The sequence below is a fragment of the Hyla sarda genome, chromosome 4 (genome assembly GCF_029499605.1).
Source record: "Hyla sarda isolate aHylSar1 chromosome 4, aHylSar1.hap1, whole genome shotgun sequence".
NCBI lineage: Eukaryota > Metazoa > Chordata > Amphibia > Anura > Hylidae > Hyla > Hyla sarda.
The window spans coordinates 15,333,134-15,356,102 of record NC_079192.1 but is presented as its reverse complement, the minus strand read 5'-3'; the positions used below and the strand labels follow the sequence as shown (position 1 = coordinate 15,356,102).

The window sequence follows — 22,969 nt, the reverse complement described above, 5'->3', positions numbered from 1 at the left end:
GGGCACTGTGTGGCTTACCCTCTTATCGGGGCACTGTGCGGATGACACTTATCGCGGCACTGTGCGGCTGACCCTCTTATCGCGGCACTGTGCGGATGACCCTCTTATCGGGGCACTGTGCGGATGACACTCTTATCGGGGCACTGTGCGGCTGACCCTCCTATCGGGGCACTGTGCGGCTGACCCTCCTATCGGGGCACTGTGCGGCTGACCCTCCTCTCGGGGCACTGTGCGGCTGACCCTCTTATCGGGGCACTGTGCGGCTGACCCTCCTATCGGGGCACTGTGCGGCTGACCCCCTTATCGGGGCACTGTGCGGCTGACTCTCCTATCGGGGCACTGTGCGGCTGACCCTCTTATCGGGGCACTGTGCGGCTGACCCTCCTATCGGGGCACTGTGCGGCTGACTCTCTTATCGGGGCACTGTGCGGCTGACCCCCTTATCGGGGCACTGTGCTGCTGACCCTCTTATCGGGGCACTGTGCGGCTGCCCCTCTTATCGGGGCACTGTGTGGCTTACCCTCTTATCGGGGCACTGTGCGGATGACACTTATCGCGGCACTGTGCGGCTGACCCTCTTATCGCGGCACTGTGCGGATGACCCTCTTATCGGGGCACTGTGCGACTGACACTCTTATCGGGGCACTGTGCGGATGACCCTCTTATCGGGGCACTGTGCGGATGACCCTCTTATCGGGGCACTGTGCGGCTGACCCTCTTATCGGGGCACTGTGCGGATGACCCTCCTATCGGGGCACTGTGCGGATGACCCTCCTATCGGGGCACTGTGCGGATGACCCTCCTATCGGGGCACTGTGCGGATGACCCTCCTATCGGGGCACTGTGCGGATGACCCTCCTATCGGGGCACTGTGCGGATGACCCTCCTATCGGGGCACTGTGCGGATGACCCTCCTATCGGGGCACTGTGCGGATGACCCTCTTATCGGGGCACTGTGCGGATGACCCTCCTATCGGGGCACTGTGCGGCTGACCCTCTTATCGGGGCACTGTGCGGATGACCCTCCTATCGGGGCACTGTGCGGCTGACCCTCTTATCGGGGCACTGTGCGGATGACACTCTTATCGCGGCACTGTGCGGCTGGACTCTTATCGGGGCACTGTGCGGCTGACCCTCTTATCGGGGCACTGTGCGGATGACCCTCTTATCGGGGCACTGTGTGGCTGACCCTCTTATCGGGGCACTGTGCGGCTGACCCTCTTATCGGGGCACTGTGCGGATGACACTCTTATCGCGGCACTGTGCGGCTGACACTTATCGGGGCACTGTGCGGCTGACACTTATCGGGGCACTGTGCGGCTGACACTCTTATCGGGGCACTGTGCGGCTGACACTTATCGGGGCACTGTGCGGCTGACACTTATCGGGGCACTGTGCGGCTGACCCTCTTATCCCGAGGCACTGTGCGGATGACACTTATTGGGGCATTGTGCGACTGACAATTTTATGGGGTCACTCTAAATAGCATATATAAGCGGCACTGTGCAGATGACCCTTTTTTGGGGTCACTGTGGATAGCACTAATAAGGGGCACCAGCTTACCCTCTTATGGGGGCCCTGACTGTGCGGCTGACCCTCTTATGGGGTCACTTTACATAGCACTTATAAGAGTCCCTGTGCAACTTACCCTCTTATTGGGGCACTGTTTGGCTGACCCTCCTATGGGGTCATTGTGAATAGCACTCATGAGGGGCAACTTAAAGTAACAATCCAAGTCTATCTGTTACTGTTCTAGTGCAGGCCTTAAAGGGGTACTCCACTGCTCCAGCATTTGCAATATTTTGTTCCAAACGCTGGGTGCGCCCTCTCTTGACGTCACACCACACCCCTCAATGTAAGTCTAAGGGAGGGGGCGTGGCGGCTGCCACGTCCCCTCCCATAGACTTGCATTGAGGGGCGTGGCATCATGAGGGGTGTGGCCATGACACCACAACCCCCCGCAGCCCGCATCCAGCGCTCGGAACTAAATGTCTTGAATGCTGGGGCAGTGGAGTACCACTTTAAGAGACAGAAAATGGCTGCTTTATCTCTTTGGAGCTTTTTTCTATCTTTTTCACGCTCCATCGGCTCAGGCCTGGGACATTTCCACCTAACAATGACGTCTCTAATGCGGTTCCAGATTTTATATCCATGTGTGAAACCTCCATATAATGGGATACTGGGGGGCCCCTGTTTTCCTGTTTAGCACTCAACAGAAGTGGCCCCACACGTATGCTGCCCTCTCCACTGTACTTCATGGGAGTTGTAAATCGCTAAGCTTGGCCATCTTAATAGGGGAGTGCAAACCCCACCTGTCACACCCTTATGCCATATGCTGCCTTAAAGGGGTATTCCATTCCTAGACATCTTATCCCCTATCCAAAGATAGGGGATAAGATGTCTGATCACTGGGGGTCCCGCCACTGAGGACCCCCGCGATCTCGGCTGCGGCACCCCAGACATCCGGTGCACGGAGTGAACTTTGCTTCGTGCCGGGTGACTGATGATGCGGAGGCGAAGGCTCGTGATGTCACGGCTGCACCCCGCTTGTGATGTCACAGCCACACCCCGCTTGTGATGTCACAGCCACACCCCGCTTGTGATGTCACAGCCACGCCCACTCAATGCAAGTCTATGGGAGGGGGCGTAACTTTCGTCACGCCCCCTCCCATAGACTTGCATTGAGGGGGTTGTGGACGTGACGTCATGAGCGGCCCTGATGTCACGAGCCTCCGGCTTTGCACCCGACGCTCTAAACAAATGCCAAGTGCAGCAGGGAGATGGCGGGGGTCCCCAGCGGCGGGACACCCCACCATCAGACATCTTATCCCCTATTCTGAAGTGTCTCAGATGGAAACACCTCTACAAGCGCAGGAGAGCGAGCGCCAATCTACGATCAGAGAGCCTTTACACGGCTCAATCATGATTGGTGGATGAATGATCAATGGATCGATTGTGCGGCCCTTTAAAGGGGTACTACCGTGCTGACTACTTATCCTCTATCTAAATGATAGGGGATAAGTTGCCTGATCGCGTGGGGTCCCGCCGCTGGGGACCCCCGCGATCCCGCACGCAGCACCCCGCTCTCATCAGGCCGCGGAGCGAACATACGCTCCGGGTCTGATGACGGGGTCGGTGATCGTGACGTCACAGCTCCGCCCCCGTGTGACATCATGCTCCGCCCCCTCAATGCAAGTCTATGGCAGGGGCGAGACAGCTGTCTCGCCCCCTGCTATAGACTTACATTGAGAGGGCGGAGCATGACATCACATGGGGGCGGAGCCTGACATCATGATATTCCGGCCCCGTGATCGTCAGTCATCAGACCCGGAGCGATGTTCGCTACCAGGGCCTGATGAGAGCAGGATGCTGCGTGCGAGATCGCGGGGGTTCCCCGCGAGATCAGGCAACTTATCCCCTATCATTTAGATAGGGGATAAGTTGTCAGCACGGTAGTACCCCTTTAAATTCCTCACTGCCTGTCGGCTGCACATCCTGTTTACAGAGGACAATGTGCGGCCAACAACAATAATTGAAATGGCCGAACAAGCCCCATATTCTTCCCTGCTCACTTCTTCCTGCTCTAACTGTAGTTCTGGCAATTCTTTTCATGAACCAGACAGATCAGGATGAACAATGCTAAAAGCTTCTCATGTGACACCCAATTCTCTTTGTATAAGGCTTACTCACCTCCAGATACAGCCACTGCCTCTGCACAGTAAGGATGGTCTCGATCACCTCCAGGATATGAGACAGACAGCGCTCCCACCTGTCCACGTCGTGCTCGAAAGCTTTCACAAACGGAGACGCCTTCATGGTGGATAAGCTGACCTGGTTGTCTTCTAATGCCTGGAATACCTCGTCTGTCCCCCTGATGGAAGAACATGTGGGGGCATTTATCACTGTCTTTAGAACTGTTTTTTTTAATGTGTAGCTTTATCTCTATTTTGGCGCAGCGCTGCACCTCAGGCAATTTTTTCCGACTTTTTGGTTTACACCTTTTTTTTTTAAAAAGCGTGTACAGACCAGCGGCTAAAGGGGTACTCCGGTGAAATTTTTTTTTTTCCATATGAACTGGCTCCAGAAAGTTAAACAGATTTGTAAATTACTTCTATTAAAAAATCTTAATCCTTCCAGTACTTACCAGCTGCTGAAGTTGAGTTGTTGTTTTCTGTCTGACGAGAGTGCTCTCTGCTGACACCTCTGTCTGTCTCAGGAACTGTCCAGAGCAGGAGAGGTTTGCTTTGGGGATTTGCTCCTACTCTGTGCAGTTCCTGAGACAGACAGAGGTGTCAGAAGAGAACACTGTTGTCAGACAGAAAAGAACAACTCAACTTCAGCAGTTGGTAAGGACTGGTAGGATTAAGATTTTTTAATAAGTAAGTAATTTACAAATCTGTTTAACTTTCTTGAGCCAGTTAATATGAAAAAAAAAATAGTTTTTGACTGGAGTACCCCTTTAAAAGGGGTACTCCGGTGGAAAACTTTTTTTTTTTTTAATCAACTGTTGCCAGAAAGTTAAACAGATTTGTAAATTACTTCTATTAAAAAATCTCAATCCTTCCAGTACTTATTAGCTGCTGAATTCTACAGAGGAAATTCTTTTCTTTTTGGAACACAGAGCTCTCTGCTGACATCACAAGCACAGTGCTCTCTGCTGACATATCTGTCCATTTTAAGAACTGTCCAGAGAAGGAGAAAATCCCCAATAGAAAACATATGCTGCTCTGGACAGTTCCTAAAATGGACAGAGATGTCAGCAGAGAGCACTGTGTTCCAAAAAGAAAAGAATTTCCTCTGTAGAATTCAGCAGCTAATAAGTACTGGAAGGATTGCGATTTTTTTATAGAAGTAATTTACAAATCTGTTTAACTTTCTGGCAACAGTTGATTTAAAAAAAAAAAAAAAAAAGATTCCACCAGAGTACTCCTTTAAGGTTAATCTTGTGCGGTGGTAATGAATTTATCAAAAGGAACAAATAAGGGTCGGCACTCAAGTCCCTTGGTGGTGCACGTGGAATAAATGGCAATAGTAGAAAAAGAAATCCCGGCACTCACTATAATCTTCTGCCAAGGTAAATGTGTTTATTGAAAAACACGGTGCAGATACAATTATCGACGCGTCAATTGACGCGTTCGGACAGAAACGCGTCAATAATTGTATCTGCACCGTGTTTTTCAATAAACACATTTACCTTGGCAGAAGATTATAGTGAGTGCCGGGATTTCTTTTTCTAGTAATGAATTTATCTACTGCAACTTTTTTTAATAGTCGCAATTCCACCCCATCCCAGACTCAGCGTAGCTTTTTGGTGTATGTGAAGAGGGAGAAAATGTGACCTGCACAAAATTTATCAAATGCCCTGGGGCCATGTAAAAATGAACTAAATCACACACATCTTGGTAAATGCCCCCCCCCCATAGAGCGAGTTATAGTGCGGGGTCCAGGAGAACGACTCACCTCAGAAGGATAACGACTCACCTCAGCCGGTGGTGACCCTTGTCTTTGTAGGGCACAATGTCAAGCAGGGTCTCCTCCCAGGTTCTTGTGATGTTCTCCAGAGCCTATAGAGGAGACAACCCCATTCTTATAAGACCGGTAGCACGTACGGTCCAATGGTGAGGGCCCCATGTTGGAGCGGTCATCGTACCTCCTCTATGAACAGCTCTTTGGTGGCTGCGGTGGAGATTTCACTGATCTTCTCCCCATACTGGTCCATCCCCAGCTCCACGATTTTCTCCAGTGTGAAGTCATCGTCCTCCTGGTCGAACGGTCTCTGGATCTCCTGCTTCACTTGTGTCCAGTGCCTAAGAATGCAAGAATCAGGATTTATCAGGAGTTCCGTATTTGGCGACTTTTTGCCGCTCTGTTTGCCAAGTGGGTGGGGCCTAGCAAAGAGAGGGATTGTTTGGACACATAGGAAACGCGGGTCTTAGTAAATTCTTAAAGGGGTACTCCAGTGGAAATTTTTTATTTTTAATCAACTGGTGCCAGAAAGTTAAACAGATTTGTAAATTACTTCTATAAAAAAAATCTTAATCCTTCCAGTACTTATTAGCTGCTGAATACTACAGAGGAAATTCTTTTCTTTTTGGAACACAGAGCTCTCTGCTGACATCATGAGCACAGCGCGCTCTGCTGACATCTCTGGACAGTTCCTAAAATGGACAGAGATGTCAGCAGAGAGCACTGTGCTCGTGATGTCAGCAGAGAGATCTGTGTTCCAAAAAGAAAAGAATTTCCTCTGCAGTATTCAGCATCTAATAAGTACTGGAAGGATTAAGATTTTTTTTTTCATAGAAGTAATTTACAAATATGTTTAACTTTCTGGCACCAGTTGATTTAACTAAAGAAAAAGTTTTCCACCGGAGTTCCCCCTTTAAGAATTTACTAAGACCCGCATTTCCTACGTGTCCTATTCAGCAGCTAATAAGTATTGGAAGGATTAAGATTTTTTTTTTAATAGAAGTAATTTACAAATCTGTTTAACTTTCTGGCACCAGTTGATTTAAAAAAAAAAGAAAAAAAAGTTTTCCACCTGAGTACCCCTCCGCAAACATCCGCCGCAAACATCTTATCCCCTATCTAAAGGGGACCCCCGCGATGTCCGGCGCGGCATCCCATCATTCGGCGCATGGAGCGACCTCCACTCCATGCCTTATGATGAGCCCGCCACGCCCCCTACATTCACTTCTATGGGAGGAGGCGTGACGGCTATGCCGCCACTGCCGGCACGGAGATCAAGGAGGTCCCTAGCGGCAGGACCCCAATCGATCTAACACCTTATCCCCTATCCTTTGGATAGGGGATAAGAGGTTTGCTGCGGAATACCCCTTTAACTCTGTGTTTCATCTGCTCAACATTTTCAAAACCTCTGCTTGCTGTCAGCCAATGGGAACATTCTCATTTACATCCAGAAGCTGAAAAAAATCTCCTGACCTAACGCTTTCCACTGCGGAGGGTTTGTTACAATTTTATCCAGTCTGAACGATCCTCTGTGAACTAAACATCCCGGACCCCGGACCAATAAACATCTCCCCTGCACTGATACACTGTAGCAAACTATCAGGGCAGGAGAGAGATATGTGCTACTGATGTATTTAGCTCAGAGCAGGTTTCCAGGCTCTAAACCTTTCCAGGCACAACTAGTGCGCCTCCAGCTGTTGCAAAACTACAACTGCCTGGACAGCAGCTGGCTGTCCGGGCATGCTGGAAGTTGTAGTTTTGCAACAGCTGGAGGCAAATCAGTTGGAAAACACTGCTCTTGATGCAAATAACAATATTCTTCCGTTCACTGACAGCAAGCAAAAATATAAAAAATGGACATGAAATGCAACACATGTTTGAAAGTACTTTTTTATTCTACACTTTTTAAAGGGAACAATGGGTGAAAATCCACATACAAAAAAGTGTAAAAGAGGTAACAGCATTAGTAGAAGAAGTAATAGTTGTGGTAGGAGTAGGAGAAGTACTATCAGTAGTAATAATATTAAGAGAAGGAGGAGTTGAAGCAGTAGTAATAATAGTAGTAGTAGGAGGCAGAGTGGTAGAAGAAGGAGTACTCATAGTAGGAAAAGTGGTGGTGGTAGTAGTAGGAGAAGGCATAGTGGGAGGAGGAGTACTAATAGTAGGAATAGTGGTGGTAGTAGTAGGAGAAGGCATAGTGGGAGGAGGAGTACTAATAGTAGGAATAGTGGTGGTAGTAGTAGGAGAAGGCATAGTGGGAGGAGGAGTACTAATAGTAGGAAAAGTGGTGGTGGTAGTAGGAGAAGGCATAGTGGGAGGAGGAGTACTAATAGTAGGAAAAGTGGTGGTGGTAGTAGTAGGAGAAGGCATAGTGGGAGGAGGAGTACTAATAGTAGGAATAGTGGTGGTGGTAGTAGGAGAAGGCATAGTGGGAGGAGGAGTACTAATAGTAGGAAAAGTGGTGGTGGTAGTAGTAGGAGAAGGCATAGTGGGAGGAGGAGTACTAATAGTAGGAATAGTGGTGGTAGTAGTAGGAGAAGGCATAGTGGGAGGAGGAGTACTAATAGTAGGAATAGTGGTGGTAGTAGTAGGAGAAGGCATAGTGGGAGGAGGAGTACTAATAGTAGGAAAAGTGGTGGTGGTAGTAGGAGAAGGCATAGTGGGAGGAGGAGTACTAATAGTAGGAAAAGTGGTGGTGGTAGTAGTAGGAGAAGGCATAGTGGGAGGAGGAGTACTAATAGTAGGAATAGTGGTGGTAGTAGTAGTAGGAGAAGGCATAGTGGGAGGAGGAGTACTAATAGTAGGAATAGTGGTGGTAGTAGTAGTAGGAGAAGGCATAGTGGGAGGAGGAGTACTAATAGTAGGAATAGTGGTGGTAGTAGTAGTAGTAGGAGAAGGCATAGTGGTGGGAGGAGGAGTTCTAATAGTAGGAATAGTGGTGGTGGTAGTAGTAGTAGGAGAAGGAGTACTAATAGTAGGAATAGTGGTGGTGGTAGTAGTAGTAGGAGAAGGAGTACTAATAGTAGGAATAGTGGTGGTAGTAGTAGTAGTAGGAGAAGGCATAGTGGTGGGAGGAGGAGTACTAATAGAAGGAATAGTGGTGGTGGTAGTAGGAGAAGGAGTACTAATAGTAGGAATAGTGGTGGTGGTAGTAGTAGTAGGAGAAGGAGTACTAATAGTAGGAATAGTGGTGGTAGTAGTAGTAGTAGGAGAAGGCATAGTGGTGGGAGGAGGAGTACTAATAGAAGGAATAGTGGTGGTGGTAGTAGGAGAAGGAGTACTAATAGTAGGAATAGTGGTGGTGGTAGTAGTAGGAGAAGGCATAGTGGTGGGAGGAGGAGTACAAATAGTAGGAATAGTGGTGGTGGTAGTAGTAGTAGGAGAAGGAGTACTAATAGTAGGAATAGTGTTGGTGGTGGTAGTAGTAGTAGGAGTACTAATAGGGAAAAAGAAGTAGTAGGATGAAGAGTAGCATGAGTACTAGCAGTAGCAGACATTGTAAGATGAAGAAATAAAAGTTGATATTGAATTGTAAGATGAATAAATAGATGGTAGTACTACAAGGAGTAGTATCATGAGTATTTGTAGTACTACTACTAGAAGTAGTAGTAACAGTATTTAAAGGAGTTGAAACAGTTGTAATAGTAGAAGTAGAAGGAGGTGGAGTGGTAGGAGAAGGAGTACTAATAGTAGCAATAGAGGTGGTAGAATTAGCATTAGTAGCTTATTAGTATTAATAGCAGTAGCAGTAGGATAAGTAGTGTTAATAGTAGTAGCAGTACTAGTATTGGTAATAGTGAAAGTAGCAATATTATTATTAGTAGTTGTGGTAGTAGTGGATGGAGAAGGAGTAGACAGAGTACTAGCAGTCGTTGTAGTACTAATAGTAGTAGTAGGAGAAGTGAAAGCAGTAGTAGATATAATAGTAGTAGGAGAAAAAGAAGTAGTAGGATGAGGAGTTGCAGTAGTACTAGCAGAAGTAGTAAGATGAAGAAGAAGAAATAGAAGTAGGGGTAATAATAAAAGGTGTAGTAGTAGTACATTGAGTATTAGTAGTAGTACTAGTAGGAAAAGTGGAGTAGCAATGTTATATTGACGGTGGTAGTAGAAGTAAAAGAAGAAGAAACAGTAGTTGTGGTAATAATAGAAGGAGTTGTAGTAGTATCAGGAGTATTAGTAGTACTAGTAGGAATAGTGGAGTAGTAATATTATGAGTATTATTGGTGGTAGTAGAAGTAAAAGAAAAAGAAACAGTAATTGAAGTACTAGTATGAGGAGAAAGATTAGGAAGAGTAGCATGAGTACTAGCAGTAGTAGGGGTAGGAGTACTAATGGTTGTAGTGATAACGGTAGTAGGGTTACTAGCAGGAGGAGAAAGAGTTGCAGTAATCGTACTTATCAGTAGTACTAGTAATAGTACTTAGTAGTAGTACTAGTAAAAGTGGCAGTAGTAATGTTAGTAGTAGTAGTAGTGGTGACTGTAGTAGTGAAAGAAGAAGGAACAGTAGTTGTAGTACTCGTGTAGTAGGAGAAGTAGGAAGAGTAGCATGAGTACTGGTAGTAGTAGGGTTAGGAGTACTAATAGTAGTAGCAATAGTGATAACTAGTAGGATTACTAGCAGGAGGAGAAAGAGTTGCAGAAATAGTACTTAGTAGTAGTATTAGTAAAAGTGGTATTGGTAGTAGGGTTATTATCAATAATAACAGAAGGAGTAAGAGTAGTCGTAGTAGTAGTACTAATCCAGTTACACACAGTTCCTACCTCTCCCGCAGGGCTGGGTTCCTCAGGTCCACAATAAGGGGCAGAGTTCTCTTGAACTGGTCGATGCGGATCCTGGCAGTCTCCACCACCTCCCAGCTCTTATCCTGAACACACAGACATGACACTTACAGGTGACTGATTTCAATATTATTTCAGCTTAGAGAGACCATTGGGATTAGATAAAGGGCCCGTTTTATCTATATATTTTAACAAACAGTGGCACTCCATGCAATACAGTTCAATTACTGTATATACAACTGAGCTGCAATACCAAACACAGCCTAATGTGGAGAGGGGCACTGTTTCCGGAATGAAACAATCCTCATAAAGGGTTTCTTTGGAGAAAGAATCGATTACACAGAGTTCACATATATCTATTACTACGGCTTTCCTGTCAGCCGACTACAGAGTAATTAATAATAGGAAAGGAGTCACAGCACTCACCAAAACTTAGGCAAAAAATAAGTTTTATTCCATATCCTCAGTAGAACAGGACGCGTTTCGGCCTTAAGGCCGAAACGCGTCCTGTTCTACTGAGGATATGGAATAAAACTACTTTTTTGCCTAAATTTTGGTGAGTGTTGGGACTCCTTTCCTATTATAAATTACTTAGGCAAAGTTTTTGCCTAAGTTTTGGTGAGTGCTGGGACTCCTTTCCTATTATAAATTATTTAGGCAAAGTTTTTGCCTAAGTTTTGGTGAGTGCTGGGACTCCTTTCCTATTATAAATTACATAGGCAAAGTTTTTGCCTAAGTTTTGGTGAGTGCTGGGTCTCCTTTCCTATTATAAATTACTTAGGCAAAGTTTTTGCCTAAGTTTTGGTGAGTGCTGGGTCTCCTTTCCTATTATAAATTACTTAGGCAAAGTTTTTGCCTAAGTTTTGGTGAGTGTTGGGACTCCTTTCCTATTATAAATTACTTAGGCAAAGTTTTTGCCTAAGTTTTGGTGAGTGCTGGGAGTCCTTTCCTATTATGTACTGACTTATCCTCGTGCACCACCGACCGCAGAAGTGCTGACCTCCTTCTACTTAATACAGAGGGATTTATGTGATGACCACTAGTCTTCTGATAACCAGGAGGAGATCCACATTCCAGACCCCTCCCATAAACTGATCCTGGGGTTCCCATTACCCAAGGGCACCGTAATGCCGACATGTGACGTGGGCACTCAATGAAAACAGTAACTTTATACATCTTATCCCCTATCCAAAGGACACGGGATAAGATGTATGATTGCTAAGGGTCCCGCTGCTGGGGACCCTCACAATATCGGTGCCGCCCCTGGCATTCTGTGCCGGGCGCTGCCTCCGAGATGGGGACGTGACATCACATCCCCATCTCGGAGGCAAAATAAACAGGCCTCCGAGGCGGGGACATGACATCATGGCCACGCCCCCTATTGGCGTCATGCCCCTGTGAGGTGGTTTTTTGCGCCCCCGTAGATCCATGCGTCCGCTCCTCCCCCAGCTCTCCGAACATTTCCGAAGCTTGAGCTGGGGGAGGGCAGAGCAAGGGGAGAGAGAAGGTTCACGCCCCCTCCCTCATCTCCCCTCCCTGAGCTCGGCTGGACGCAGATCTCTACGGCCACGCCCCCTCCCTGAGGACATAGATCTCCACAGCAGGTCCCCTCCCCCATCTCCCCTCCCTGAGGACGTAGATCTCCACGGCAGGTCCCCTCCCCCATCTCCCCTCCCTGAGGACGTAAATCTCCATGGCAGGTCCCCTCCCCCATCTCCCCTCCCTGAGGACGTAGATCTCCACGGCAGGTCCCTCCCTCATCTCCCCTCCCTGAGGACGTAAATCTCCACGGCAGGTCCCTCCCTCATCTCTCCTCCCTGAGGACGTAGAGCAGTGCTCCCAATGAGCTCTATGTGTAAAGGGGGACATACTGCACGGGCTAAAGGGGGACATACTGTACGGGCTAAAGGGGACATACTGTAGAGGCTGAAGGAGGACATACTGCATGGGCTAAAGAGCCCGTGCAGTATGTCCCCCTTTACACATAGAGCTCATTGGGAGCACTGCTCTATGTCCTCAGCTCGGGGAGATGAGGGAGGGGACCTGCCGTGGAGATCTATGTCCTCAGGGAGGGGGCGGGCCGTGGAGATCTGCGTCCAGCCGAGCTCAGGGAGGGGGTGTGTACCTCCTTCCTCCCCTTGCCCCAGCTCTAGCTTCGGAAATGTTCGGAGAGCTGGGGGAGGAGCGGACGCATGGATCTACGGGGCGCAAAAAACCACCTCACACCCCCATTATTCATGTCTATCAAGGGGGTGTCATGTGACGTCACTAGGGGTGTGGCCATGACATCACGCCCCCGTCTAGGAGGCAGCGTCTGGCACAGAATGACAGAGGCTGCACCGAGATCGCGGGAGTCCCCAGTGACGTCATGCCCCCTCCCATAGACATGAATGGACGGGGTGTGACGTGACGTCACTAGGGGCGTGGCCATGACATCTCGTCCTCGTCTCGGAGGCAATATAAACAGGCTGCGAAGACGTCTTGGAGGCAAAAAAAACCGGCCTCCGAGATGGGAACTTGACGTGACGGCCACGCCCCCTAGTGACGTCACGCCATGCCCCCTCCATTCATGTCTATGGGAGGGGTGCGTGACGGCCGTGAGGACACAGAATGCTGGGGGCTGCACCGAGATCGCGAGGGACCCCAGAAGCAGGACCCCAGCAATCATGCATCTTATCCCCTGTCCTTTGGATAGGGGATAAGATGTATAAAGCCGGAATACCCCTTTGAATTGCCCTCCATTCATGTCTATGGGAGGGGGCGTGACGGCCGTCACATAGAGGCGTAGCCGTGAGGTCAGGTCTCGGACTCTGAGGCAGCGCCTGACACAGAATGCCCCGAGCTGCAACGAGATCGCGAGGGTCCCCAGCAGCGGGTCCCCCTGCGATCATACATCTTATCCCCTGTCCTTTGGATATGGGATAAGATGTATAAAGCGGGAATACCCCTTTAATATCTCTGGAGTAACAGAATGAAGCCTTGTATCCTTCTCCTCCCCAGAGCTCCTCACCTTCAGTTCCCGGCTGAGTTTGCTGAGCCTCCTGTACAGCCCTTGTGCTGTGTTCTCCATAAACTCTGTCTGCAGGGTGAGAAAGCGGCCACACTTCCACTCGCCCCAGTTCTGTTCCCACTCTTTGGTGGCTTCCCACACCAGCTGCAGAGAATCCAGGTCCTATAAGAAAAGGGGATAGTGTGGATGATGGTGAGATAAGACTACTGTATATACTTGAGTATAAGCAGAGTTTTTCAGCACGATTTTTTTGTGCTGAAAACGCCCCCCTCGGCTTATACTCGCGTGAACTCTCCGCCTGTCAATCCCTTCTCAGTGGTCTTCAACCTGCGGGCCTCCAGATGTTGCAAAACTACAACTACCAGCATGCCCGGACAGCCATCGGCTGTCCGGGCATGCTGGGAGTTGTAGTTTTGAAACATCTGGAGGTCCGCAGGTTGAAGACCACTGCGGCCTTCGTCATCATCCATACCCCCCTTTAGTTTTCTACTCACCTCCCCTCGGTGGGAAGGAAGGGTGAGCTGGTCCGGGCCATCTATGCTGCAGGGACCGTCCGGTGGGGAGGGTTAGTCCATTTTCACCGGGAGGCCCTCTTTTCCGCTCCGGACTTGCCCCGGCCTAGTGACGTTGCCTTGACGACGACGCACAGGGACGTTCGTGCGCAGCAGACGTCCCTGCGCATGAACGTCCCTGTGCGTCGTCGTCAAAGCAACGTCACTAGTCCGGGGCAAGTCCGGAGCGGAAAAGAGGGCCTCCCGGTGAAAATGGACAGCCCGGAACGACTAACCCTCCCAACCGGACGGTCCCTGCAGCATAGATGCCCCGGACCAGCTCACCCTTCCTTCCCACCCAGGGGAGTGGAGTAGAAAACTAAAGGGGGGTCTGGATAATGACGAAGGCCGCAGTGGTCTTCAACCTGCGGACCTCCAGATGTTTCAAAACTACAACTCCCAGCATGCCCGGACAGCCGATGGCTGTCCGGGCATGCTGGGAGTTGTAGTTTTGCAACATCTGGAGGTTCGCAGGTTGAAGACCACTGATGAAGGGATTGACAGGCAGTGATGATGATGAAGGGGGGGATGATGACGAGGGTGATGATGACGGGGGTGATGATGACGGGGGTGATAATGACAGGGGGCAGATGATGACATGAGGGGATGATGTATTTCCCACCCTAGGCTTATACTCGAGTCAATTTTTTTTATTTTTTATTATCTGGGTTTTTGGGGTGAAATTAGGGGCCTCGGCTTATATTCGGGTCGGCTTATACACAAGTATATACGGTATGTAAAGTATCTCTCATACACTTGGGCCCCCACCCTGACCCACCTTCTCCAGAGCCTGGAGATCCTTGGAGCTTGGTTGCTCTATTTTGAACATGCTCAGACCAGAGCGGATGGTGTTCTCCTCCTCCTTCAGGGTGTCCATCATAGTCCGGAACATGGTGATCTGCTCCAGGGCTGGCTCGCACCCCACTGAACTGGAGAATGGACCTGGATACGGGAGAAGATGAGAGTTATCCTTCCATATATCCTTCCATAGAGTTAGTGAAATGTGATCACAATAGCATGCCCCTCACCTCTGTCGGCAAAGTCCTCCACAAGGGATCGGGACTTCTTCTTGAACTCCTCGGTGGTATGGATGAGGCCCGTTTTGAATTTCTCTTTGGACTTTTTCAGCATGGCCTCGCCATCTATGAGGCTCTGCTGGAAGGACAGCCAACCCTTGTTCAGGGAGTCCAACATCTGGAGGACCTGTGGGCACCAGAAGCTATAAGAGACAAAACTTCCTGCACCTACATTGTTTATAGCAGGTGTAATTGTCGCAGAGCGGTCATTTAGGTACAGACATAGTGCAATACTTTATACTATTTTCCGCTTTGTTTCATTGTGGTCACTTATCTCTTTGGGTATTATCATCATTTGTACTAGGCGCTTTTTATATATATATATATATATATATATATATATATATATATATATATATATATATATATATATGTATATATATATATATAACATCAAAAATGGTACGGCACTCCAAAAATCCAAAAAAAGAACTATTTATTTCCACATGTCAAACAGTGCGATGTTTCAGCCCCTCAATGGAGCTTTTTTCAAGCTTGAAAAAAGCTCCATTGAGGGGCTGAAACGTCGCACTGTTTGACATGTGGAAATAAATAGTTCTTTTTTTGGATTTTTGGATTGCCGTACCATTTTTGATGTTATCTACATTTGTCTGTGATAGAGCCTGAGGGACTGGCACCTGTCTACTGTGGTAAAGTAGTGCTGCAATTTTTTGGACATTTATATATATATATATATATATATATATATATATTTATATATATATATATATATATATATATATTAGGGTGACTATTGGTATTTGATATTTATGCAGTTTTATGCCGTTTTTTACACACATATATATATATATATGACATTCATCACCTTTGTATGCTATTCAGGATGAGTTAGGCTGGATTCACACCACGTTTTTGCAGTACAGTTCCCGTATCAGGTTTATGATCAAAAACGGATTCCACAAAACCGGACTAAACTGTATCCAAAACGTGTGTACAAATTTCAACCCGTATATGGTTTGAAAAATGATGTCCGGTTGAATCAGTTTTTTAAGGAAGAAAAAAAGTAAAGTTTTTTAACTTTTCACTAAGTTATGAATAAAGTTTCACTTGTTTGATTGAAATTCCAAGAAAAAAAACTGTGCAAAGTCAAAAACCGTATTTTTTCAAATTGAAAACGTATACGGGAACTGTATTTCAACGTATACGTGGTGTGAACCCGGCCTTAGGGGGTTAAGCTGGGATTACACTCCCATGCTCTGGATATGTATATGTTGTTAATTGTTCTTAATTGTGTGTGGGTTCCCCTTCTTTGATATATGTTTATAAAAGTACATTTACTACATTATCTGTGCATTGTCTCATAGTTGCCGGCTTTTTCTCCGTGTAATACACCCTAGAGATGTACTGACTGTTCTGCTGGCTTCTACTTGTCACCTGTCAGGCTGCAGGTTCAGTGTCTGCATAGAGCAGTGTTTCTCAATCCGGGTGCCTCCAGCTGTTGCAAAACTACAACTCCCAGCATGCCCGGACAGCCAACGGCTGCGGCAACCCAGACATCTCGTGCACGGAGCGGACATCGCTACGTGTTGGATGACTGATGATGCAGGGCAGAGGCTCGTGACGTCATGGCCATGCCCCTTCAATGCAAGTCTATGGGAGGGGGTGTGACGTCCGTCACGCCCCCTCCCATAGACTTGCATTGAGGGGGCGTGGCTGTGACATCACGAACAGGGTGCGGCCGTGACGTAACGAGCCTAAGGCGCTGCACCAGACGCTCTAGACGAATGGCGGGTGCAGCAGAGAGATCGCGGGGGGTCCTCAGCCGCAGGACCCCGGCGATAAGACATCTTATCCTTTGGATAGGGGATAAGATGTCTAGTGCGGGAACCTCTAAGTTGATAAACCTGAGATTTACTTACAGATTCATCCACAACCACCTCATACTTCTTAAGGATTTCAAACTGGTCATGAATCGGCATGATCTGACTTTCTGTCTTGGAGAGGTCACTCTGAAGGGTCTCGTACAGGGTAAGACTTTGGGATAGTTCCTCTAGAGTCTGGGGAGGCTTCACCACACTAAAAAAGGAAAAATGTTCAGTAAAGCAAAGGTACAAAATGTTGGAATGCACAATGTGCAGCACCGGACACACTGTAGCAGAAGAGCTGCATTCACCCAATATCATATAACAATGCAGCAACAGCTCACCCAGCTGAACTCCAACATCTGTGCCTGGACCCACCGATACCGCTCACAGCTTCATATTAGGATACAATGCAAGCAAAGAAGATCCGGCATCCATGGTGTAAGATGAATACAAATCTGGCTTTATTGAAGGTTACACATACAGACACCATAAAATTCTCTGACGCGTTTCACGCTAACATCGCTTAGTCATAGAGTCTATGACTAACTCTATGACTAAGCGATGTGAGCGTGAAACGCGTCAGAGGATTTTATGGTGTCTGTAATGTACTCCTGTATGTGTAACCTTCAATAAATCCGGATTTGTATTCATCTTTGTAACGATGCTGGATGTGGATCCACTGGCCTGAGTGGCAGATGACACGGTGACTATTGGGGAGCGGAGTCTAAGGTGCCGCTGGTCTGCACCAGAGCCCACCGCAAGGCAGGATGGATTTGCTGCGGCAGGCGACACCCAGGTGGCTACCCCCCGATATGACTCGACCACACAGGTAGCTGGGCGAGGCGAAGTACAGTAGGATGAGGCACAGGCGTAGTCGGACTTAGCAGATGGTCAAGGCAGGCGGCAAAGGTGCGTAGTCAAATAACGTAGCGGAAGGGTCAGAACACAGGCAAGGCAAACGGACAGTATGGAACGCTTAATCTAAGGCAAATGGCACTGAAGATCCGGCAGGGAAGAGTGGGAGGTGCAGGGACTCATAAAATAGTGTCAGGTGTTTCACATAATTATGGGCGTACTGGTCCTTTAAATTTCAGAGCTCCGGCGCGCGCGCGCCCTAGGAGACGGGGACGCGAGTGCCGGAGCTAAGTGGCAGATGAAGAAGCAGGAGAGGAGCGTGGTAAGTGACGGGCTTGGACTCCCTATGCGGGAGCATCCCGCGATGCGAATCCCAGCCCACCCGGCAGCAGGGGAGAGGGGGACAGTGCGCTCACGGCCAGGGGAAGTGGCCGGAGCGCAAGGTGTAACAATATTACACCATGGATGCGGGATATTCTTTGCTTGCATTCACCCAATATGGTATCATTTCAGCATAGGAGAAAAAGTTACAGTACAACTTTCTCCAGTCACATCCAGAGCTGCATTCAGAGTGATGCTTCTTTGGTCCAGGCTGCTAACAGGACATACAGGTTTATTGCATTGTGGGAGACTTTATCGACAACTATAGTGTAACAGCTGGGAGGTTAGGTTAACAGCTGGGAGGTTAGGTTAAGTTTCCACTTGGTTTTTTTTCTGGTAGTTTATGAGCCAAAGTCAGAAGTGGATCCATAAGTGAGGAGAAGTATAAGTCCTTCCTTTATATCAGTGGTCTCCAACCTGCGGAACTCCAGATGTTGCAAAACTACAGCTCCCTGCATGCCCGGACAGCCAACGGCTGTCCGGGCATGCTGGGAATTGTAGTTTTTTGCAACATCTGGAAGTCCGCAGGTTGGAGACCAATGCTTTATATGTCCTATTCCTTTTGAAAACACTTCTGGCTTTGGCTCAAAAACCAAGTGGAAACTTAGCCTTAGGCTGTGTTTGTCAATGAGAAAACTTGTGAATGCAGCTCCGTATGTTACTGTTACCTACAAGATGATGCCGATTTCTCACCTTTCAGCGTTATTGCTCAGGTAGGCATGAAGCTCCATTAGCTTCTCGGTAGCCATATGCCTCAGCAGACCGGTGAACTTGTTCTGCCACTCGTTGCAGTGTTGGACCAAGGCGAACTTCAGCTGACTACAGTCCAGCATGACGAACTGGATGTTCTGCACAGTCTCCTGCTTCTGGACGTTGTTGGCGAGCTCGGTGTATCTGTGAGAATAATACTAAAGTCAGATGCTCTAAAGAACCAAGGAAGCAGCGGGAGAGAAGGAACGCTATCAAGACGGAACTTATCGCCTTCCTAGGACACCCGAGGCTGCGCGTCACCACCACTGTGGTGGACGCACGCAGGGAGACCGCCATTGCGGCTTAGTGGGACTTATATGTGAGTATACACCTGGGGGTGGTCAACTACCCCCAGGTATACGGCAGAGATAGATAGCACCATTCACCGGACCAGGTATGTGCTATATGCCAATGCTCACCAGTCCATGGTTCACTTGATGTTGTTTAATACACTGTGTGTGATTTATTTTCTTATGCACCCCTGTATTTAATGGTGATACCATTTTTTGTTTTCCTTGTGTAATTTTAAACTATTGTTGTTAATTGCCTGGTTAACCCCTGAGGAAGCCACTGATGTGGGAGAAACGCGTCGGGTAACACCAGTGCAACGAAGTGAATTAATATCACCTAGGGACTTCTAGGGTGTAGTCCCAGGGGTAGCTCAGGGCAGGGGTCTCTCTTTTTAGGGCGAGTGCCCCGACAGTCCCTGTGGGAGTAGGGGTAGACCTCATCACATCTCCCCATTACGGTCAACTAGGGACTTTATATCTGTCTTGGCCCCATTCTCCCTAACAATCCTCATACAGACATTTATCATCTCAATAGTCTGTTATTCCCTTTGATAGGGCACTAGTCCTCAGTGCCTTTTTGAGGGTGTCCTTACACCAAGTATAAGTGTGTTGTGGTTTTTATTTTATTTTTAAATATCCAAATAAAAGCTACATTTTAATATTGTGTACCCCTCTGTGATACATCCAATCCTTTTGGTACCCTTGTCCTCCCATAAGTGGACAATCTGTGAAACTCTTATCGCTATGAATCAACGAGATGGTGGAAGGACAAATACACTCACCGTGCAATGTCAGCATCAAACGCAGACACCATGGGGTTAAGTCTCTGGTATCGGCGGATCAGTGTGTCTTTTTGGGGCTCCCAGATCATTCGGAAGGAATCCCAGGTTTTCAAGTAGGTTTGGAGGAGAGAAGCGTTGGCCGCCATTCCTGCGCTGATCTGAGCCTGGATCTTCTTGATTTCTTCATCTCGTTCTGGAACACAAAAGATCAGAAAAAGGTACAAGGAGAGGATCTGCTACTACCGGTGGGGTCCCCTGGTCACGTACATCCAGGGTCAAGTATCCCTACTTGATACAAGGGTCCCTAAATAATCTGATAGTGCCCTCCTGCTGGGACTACGAGCAATCAGCTGTTTCTATTAAAGGGGAACTCTGGCTGAAAAAAAAATCGAAACGACTGCTGCCAAAAAGTTAAACAGATTTGTAAACTACTTCTATATAAAAATCTTAAAGGGGTACTCCGGTGCAAAACTTTTATTATTATTTTTTTTTTTTTTAAACAACTGGTGCCAGAAAGTTAAACAGATTTGTAAATTTACTTCCATTAAAAAAATCTTAATCCTTCCAGTACTTATTAGCTGCTGAATACTACAGAGTAAATTCTTTTCTTTTTGGAACATAGAGCTCTCTGCTGACATCACAAGCACAGTGCTCTATGCTGACATCTCTGTCCATTTTAGGAACTAGTCCAGAGCAGCATATGTTTTCTATGGGGATTTTCTGCAGGTGTCAGCAGAGAGCACTGTGCTCATGATGTCAGCAGAGAGCTCTGTGTTCCAAAAAGAAAAGAATTTCCTCTGCAGTATTCAGCAGCTAATAAGTACTGGAAGGATTAAGATTTTTTTTTTTATAGAAGTAATTTACAAATCTGTTTAACTTTCTGGCACCAGTTGATAAAAAAATAAATAAATAAAAGTTTTCCACCGGAGTACCCCTTTAAGGTAGGAAATAAGTTTTCCAGTCCTGTAGTACTTCTTTAAGAGTGCAAGCCCCAATTTGGTTCGGAGTGCACAACATCAGTGGTCACATGATGCTATGCCCCTCGGAATGACAAATCCCATTGAGAAGCATTTGGCAGCGCACCCTGAATGACATGATGCCAAATTCTGCCAACTATTCAGAAAACATAAAGAGGAGAAAAAAGAAGGAGACCTGGGCACTGGGTGAGCTCTGCCATCACGCAGCTTTAGTCGTCCAGGGCGTACTTTTGGGTCAGCAGTCAGATCTGTTAGCTCTTACCTAGGATGGCGTGGATGGCGTCCCGCTGAGATTTCTTCTTCGTCAGCATGTCCGGGAGCCTCCTGAACTTGGACACGGTGGTGAAGATGTCGGAGCTGACGCTATTGACTATGTTAGCCAGCTGCAAGAGGGTGGGAGAGAACTCCACCTGGGCAAAAAGGGGTTACAGTAGTTTCAGGACGTGAGATTTAAAGTGCAATGGTCATCATATTCTGACCCCCCAGACCGGATGATTATAAGGTGACTGCAGCCATTTACCTTTATTGCTGTTTGTTCTTCTTTTCTTACTAATAAAAACCTTTTATACAAAAGTCAGGCACAGTTGGATAGGCGTGGCTTGGGTTGGGCGATGGTCTGTATTGCGCAATCAGCGCTTCGTCAGGCCCCTTAATGGGTCTGGCGACGGTCTGTATCGCGCAATCAGCACTTCGTCAGGCCCCTTAATGGGTTGGGCTACGGTCTGTATCGCGCAATTGGCGCTTCGTCAGGCCCCTTAATGGTTTGGGCGACGGCCTGTCTGGCGCAATCAGCGCTTCGTCAGGCCGCTTAATGGGATGGGCAACGGTCTGTCTTGCGCAATTAGCGCTTCGTCAGGCCCCTTAATGGGTTGGGCAACGGTCTGTATCGCGCAATCAGCGCTTCGTCAGGCCCCTAATAGGTTGGGCGATGGTCTGTATCACGCAATCAGTGCTTAGTCAGGCCCCTTAATGGGTTAGGTAACGGTCTGTCTCGCACAATCAGCGCTTTGTCTGGCCTGTTAATGGGTTGCGCGACGTTCTGTATCGTGCGATCAGCGATTCGTCAGGCCCCTTAATGGGTTGGGCGATGGTCTGTCTTGCGCAATCAGCGCTTCGTCAGGCCCCTTAAGGGGTTGGGCGACGGTCTGTCTCGCGCAATCAGCGATTCGTCAGGCCCCTTAATGGGTTGGGTGACGGTCTGTCTTGCGCAATCAGCGCTTCGTCAGGCCCCTTAATGGGTTGGGCGACGGTCTGTATGGTGCAATCAGCGCTTCATCAGGCCTCTTAATGGGTTGGGCGACTGTCTGTCTCGCGTAATCAGTGCTTCGTCAGGCCCCTTAATGGGTCTGACTAAGCGCTGATTGTGTGATACAGACCATCACCCAACCCATTCCCCCACCCTACTCCATCTGTCCGCTCATTCCCACATGTAGGAACGTTGTGAAGCTTACATGCAATAAAGAAGTTTGCGGTTCCATAAAGACCTGGTGAGTGCTCCATTCTTTATTCTTTTGTATGGATTATGACTAGTCGAATAATATTCAGGGCAGTGGTCTCCAAACGGAGGATTTCCAGCTGTACTAAAACTCCCAGCATGCCCTGACAGCCACAGGTCGTAAAGAACCGATAGAAGTTTTCATACCTCTGCTGTGGACCCCGGGACGTCATTCTGTAGTATGACCATGACTCTGAAGAGGGGCATCTGAGTTGTTTTCATGTCCCCGTTAATGGCCTTGGACAGTTCCTGAAGAGACCACTTGATGTTCAGTCGGAAGGCCTCTTCAATCAGACGATCCATCTTCTCCGTGTAGTTCACCCAGTGTTGTTGGACCTGCCAGGAGAGAACCACAATACCATCTGGTACAGACGGTAATAGGTGTGGGTGGGTAATAGGGGTGTCAGCGGACAGTACCTCAGGGCCATCTGATCTGAAGACCTCATAGGTGGTCCTCATAAGGCTGCAGATGTCATCATGGAGGTTCTGGAGACGACCTTGGACAATCCTCCGGTGCTCCTCCTGCACCTCCTGAAACTCCAAGTCTCGGAAAACTTGTTTCCCATCGATGTGAAGCAGCAGCGTCTCACTTATCATCTGGGCGCAGCGCGAAATGTTCAGGTTGGAGGCTTTGTAATTGTCCACTATTTGTTGTATCTGGACAGGAGAAATAATCTTATTATATACACATAGTGCACAGTACAACCTCCATGACAGGTAGTTATACTGG

At 47.9% G+C, this 22,969-nt stretch overlaps 1 protein-coding gene across 1 annotated transcript in view; it reads right to left on the bottom strand.

Moving 5' to 3' along the window:
- Window positions 1–22,969, bottom strand: part of DNAH2 (dynein axonemal heavy chain 2) — a 243,720-nt gene that overhangs the window by 127,117 nt on the left and 93,634 nt on the right. The window contains exons 17-29 of the mRNA XM_056570087.1: window positions 22,657–22,896; window positions 22,387–22,575; window positions 21,007–21,154; window positions 19,768–19,960; window positions 18,639–18,839; window positions 16,764–16,920; window positions 14,836–15,010; window positions 14,586–14,749; window positions 13,257–13,418; window positions 10,229–10,332; window positions 5,651–5,807; window positions 5,482–5,564; window positions 3,691–3,871 (exon numbers count right to left, since the gene is read on the bottom strand). Coding sequence (XP_056426062.1) covers window positions 3,691–3,871; window positions 5,482–5,564; window positions 5,651–5,807; window positions 10,229–10,332; window positions 13,257–13,418; window positions 14,586–14,749; window positions 14,836–15,010; window positions 16,764–16,920; window positions 18,639–18,839; window positions 19,768–19,960; window positions 21,007–21,154; window positions 22,387–22,575; window positions 22,657–22,896 — 2,154 coding nt within the window. The remainder of the gene's footprint in view (window positions 1–3,690; window positions 3,872–5,481; window positions 5,565–5,650; window positions 5,808–10,228; window positions 10,333–13,256; window positions 13,419–14,585; window positions 14,750–14,835; window positions 15,011–16,763; window positions 16,921–18,638; window positions 18,840–19,767; window positions 19,961–21,006; window positions 21,155–22,386; window positions 22,576–22,656; window positions 22,897–22,969) is intronic.